Here is a 2,811-nt window from a genome sequence, read left to right on the forward strand (position 1 = left end):
GTCGGGGAACTAAGAGCCCACATATCGCAACTAAAGATCCTGCATGCGGCAATGAAGATCCCACGTGCTGCAACTAAGACCTGGCTCAGCCAAATAAGTAAACATTTATTGAAAAAAAAAAAAAAAGGATGCCTGCATTCCAAGCCAAGAAAAGTCTCAATTTGTAATTGTATTGTTAAGAAACCATTCAGACATTCTCTTACTGCATTAGCATATTTTTTAATGGAGCAATTCCTGATGTTATTTCCCTAAAATCACAGAAAGATTGCAGCATTTTTTGGGTTCTATTTTGTAAGGATGACTTTCTTTTGCAGTAGCATCTCTCCTAGAATGGGGCCAATGAGGGCTCCAGGTGCTATGAAAGAATGGGGACCCTCACCAGGGATGACTTCTCTCAGCCATGCACTTAAGTGTTAGAAAAACATCCCACAGTTGACAACATGTTGTGTATGGTGGGGATGAGGGGAAAGTCAATGAATATGATAAATATGAAAGTCATTGAATGAGATGAATAAAAACCTAGAAAAGTAAGGAAGGGAAGGACTAGTGTAGAGATCTTTCTGGAGAGGGGAGTAGCTTTAGGTTTTGAGTCACCAGGTGGGAGTTTAAGAGGTTTCTATTGTGACTCAAAGGAAACAGAATCTGGGGACAGGCCACAATGGTTCAGTGACAGAATAAAGACCTGGTTTCCAGGATCAAGGAATAAACACCAGAAGCCTGGAGGAGGAGAGATGGAGCCCTAGCTCCTGGTCCCCTTTCCCACCCTCCTTCCCCCTAAGTTGTGTAAGATGTTACCTTCCACCTAAACATCATCTTCCTGGTTTCAGACCTTAACTCTAGTCTCTGAGTTCTGCTTAGTTCCACATTCTCTACCCATTTGCACAGAGGACCACCACCTTCCCTTCCTGGAATCTCTAAGGTTTTCTGCTTTGCTCATGCCCTGGTCATCAGCCCTACTAATTCAGTCTGAGATGGACGTGCCCACCCTCTCCAAAACGCTTAAGTCTCCTGATCTCAATGAAGAGCCTTTGGACCCTAGGATTATCACTGCCTTATTTGAAATTGGATCACTTCCCCCTGTTTCTTGCAGTTCTCTCCCTTCCCTAAAAAACAGTGACCATGAAGCAACTGAACAACGAATTGCAAAGAAGTTTGAAAACATCTTAAAAGAAATTAAAGATATTGTTAAACATATGACAAGTTATGAAGAGAAGGTCATAGAAACAAAAGAATCTTTTGAGGAAACCAATATCTCTGAGAATGTGACAGAACTTAAAGAAAAAATCAGAGAACTTGATAAAATAAATAAAGTACTATTGGAAAAGCTGCTTGCTAGTTGGGACTTAGGGAAAGAACAGAATTCAAAGAAACAGGAGATGATGTTGGAAAACCAAAACTCCAAGGACACCATGCAAGGTTGTGCAAGGGATTTGGTAAACTGTTCAGAAGAAAAAAGAGCCCTTCATGAAACTCAACTAAGTAAGGAAAAAGCAAAGTACAGATTCCCTCTTGTCCAAGAAGAAAATATCAAACTGAGGTACAACATGGAGCAGTTACTACAGGAAGCAATACACTGGAGTGTGCAACACACTGAGCTCAGTGAACTAATAAAATCCCCTCAGAAATCTCAGACAGACATCAAAACTCTTGAAAATAACGGCACCCATTCCCCAACTCAAACGAATAATGGGGTGTCAGCTAAGCATGAGCTGGAAGAACAAGTGAGGAAACTGAAACAAGACACATATTCACTGCATTTGATTGCAGCTTTGCTGGAGAATGAATGCCAAATCTTAGAGCAGAGGGTAGAGCTTCTCAAGGAATTCCATCATCAGAAAGAGGGACCTCTACAAGGGGAGCCAATTCAGATAAACTATGAGCAGAACAAGAAAGAGCAGAAGCTATCAGAGGCAGAGAAGGTCAAAATACATAAGCAAAACATGCAAGAAATGTTTCAAAAAGGAGACCAATTCTATAGAAGCCTGGATGTTTGTCATAAAAGGAAAGCTCGTAATAATTTGTTCAATACTCATATTGCAAGAAGAGCTCTTGTAGGAAAAAAGAGGCCAGCCAGCAGCCTAAGTTAGAAAATACCAAAAGTAGAAGAAAAGGCAGTTCTTTAAAAAACTACAGTATATCCAGCTCCAGGCATGTCAATCATCAAACCTAGGATAGACCTTTTGGTTCAACCAAGAAATAGCTATAGAACAAGAAGATTAACATTTAACATTATTCATTACCTCAGTGGTCAGGTAAGTTTGGTCTTTAATGACTATCAGTGTCAACTTTTGGTCACATTTGTCATCTTTACAATCTGTTTTTGTAGTTATTAGATAGAGATCCTATGACACTTAAACCAAAAGTGAGAATTTACAGGTCCAAATAAGTAAAGATCTAAATAAAAACCACAACAAACAAAGGAAAGGGTTTTTTTTCTTTATTTAATCATTACCTTGGGGAGGAAGTTCTGGGGAAAAAAGTGTATAACACTTTAACTGTGAACCTTTAAAGCTCCCTTTTCAAATGCATATTCCTTTTCCTATTTATTGATATTATCCACTGAAGTGTGGGCAGTAGTTGAGTTAAAAAAAATAAAAAGCTGATGAGCCACCCCTAAACAGTTTTTCTCTTCTCATAAATCTCCCTATTCCCTGGATCTACTGTTACTAATATTCCTCTCTTGCTCCTCAACTAGTAAATGGTGGGCATACCAGGCAGCAGAGGCCCTTGGGGAAGGACACCTTGACTTCTTTAGAAGAATAGATGTGTGTCTAGATTTTGTTCTGTGCTGGAAAAATTCCTCTCATTACT

The 2,811-nt window shown here is 39.5% G+C and overlaps 1 protein-coding gene across 1 annotated transcript; it reads left to right on the top strand.

Moving 5' to 3' along the window:
• The first annotated feature begins 717 nt into the window (after positions 1-717).
• SPZ1 (spermatogenic leucine zipper 1) lies at positions 718-2,424 on the top strand. Its single transcript, XM_065875253.1, has one exon. The coding sequence runs from the start codon at positions 936-938 to the stop codon at positions 2,085-2,087; it is 1,152 nt and encodes a 383-aa protein (XP_065731325.1). The 5' UTR covers positions 718-935; the 3' UTR covers positions 2,088-2,424.
• The last annotated feature ends 387 nt before the right edge of the window (positions 2,425-2,811 follow it).

This window comes from Phocoena phocoena, chromosome 3, assembly GCF_963924675.1.
Source record: "Phocoena phocoena chromosome 3, mPhoPho1.1, whole genome shotgun sequence".
In the NCBI taxonomy this organism is placed as follows: domain Eukaryota; kingdom Metazoa; phylum Chordata; class Mammalia; order Artiodactyla; family Phocoenidae; genus Phocoena; species Phocoena phocoena.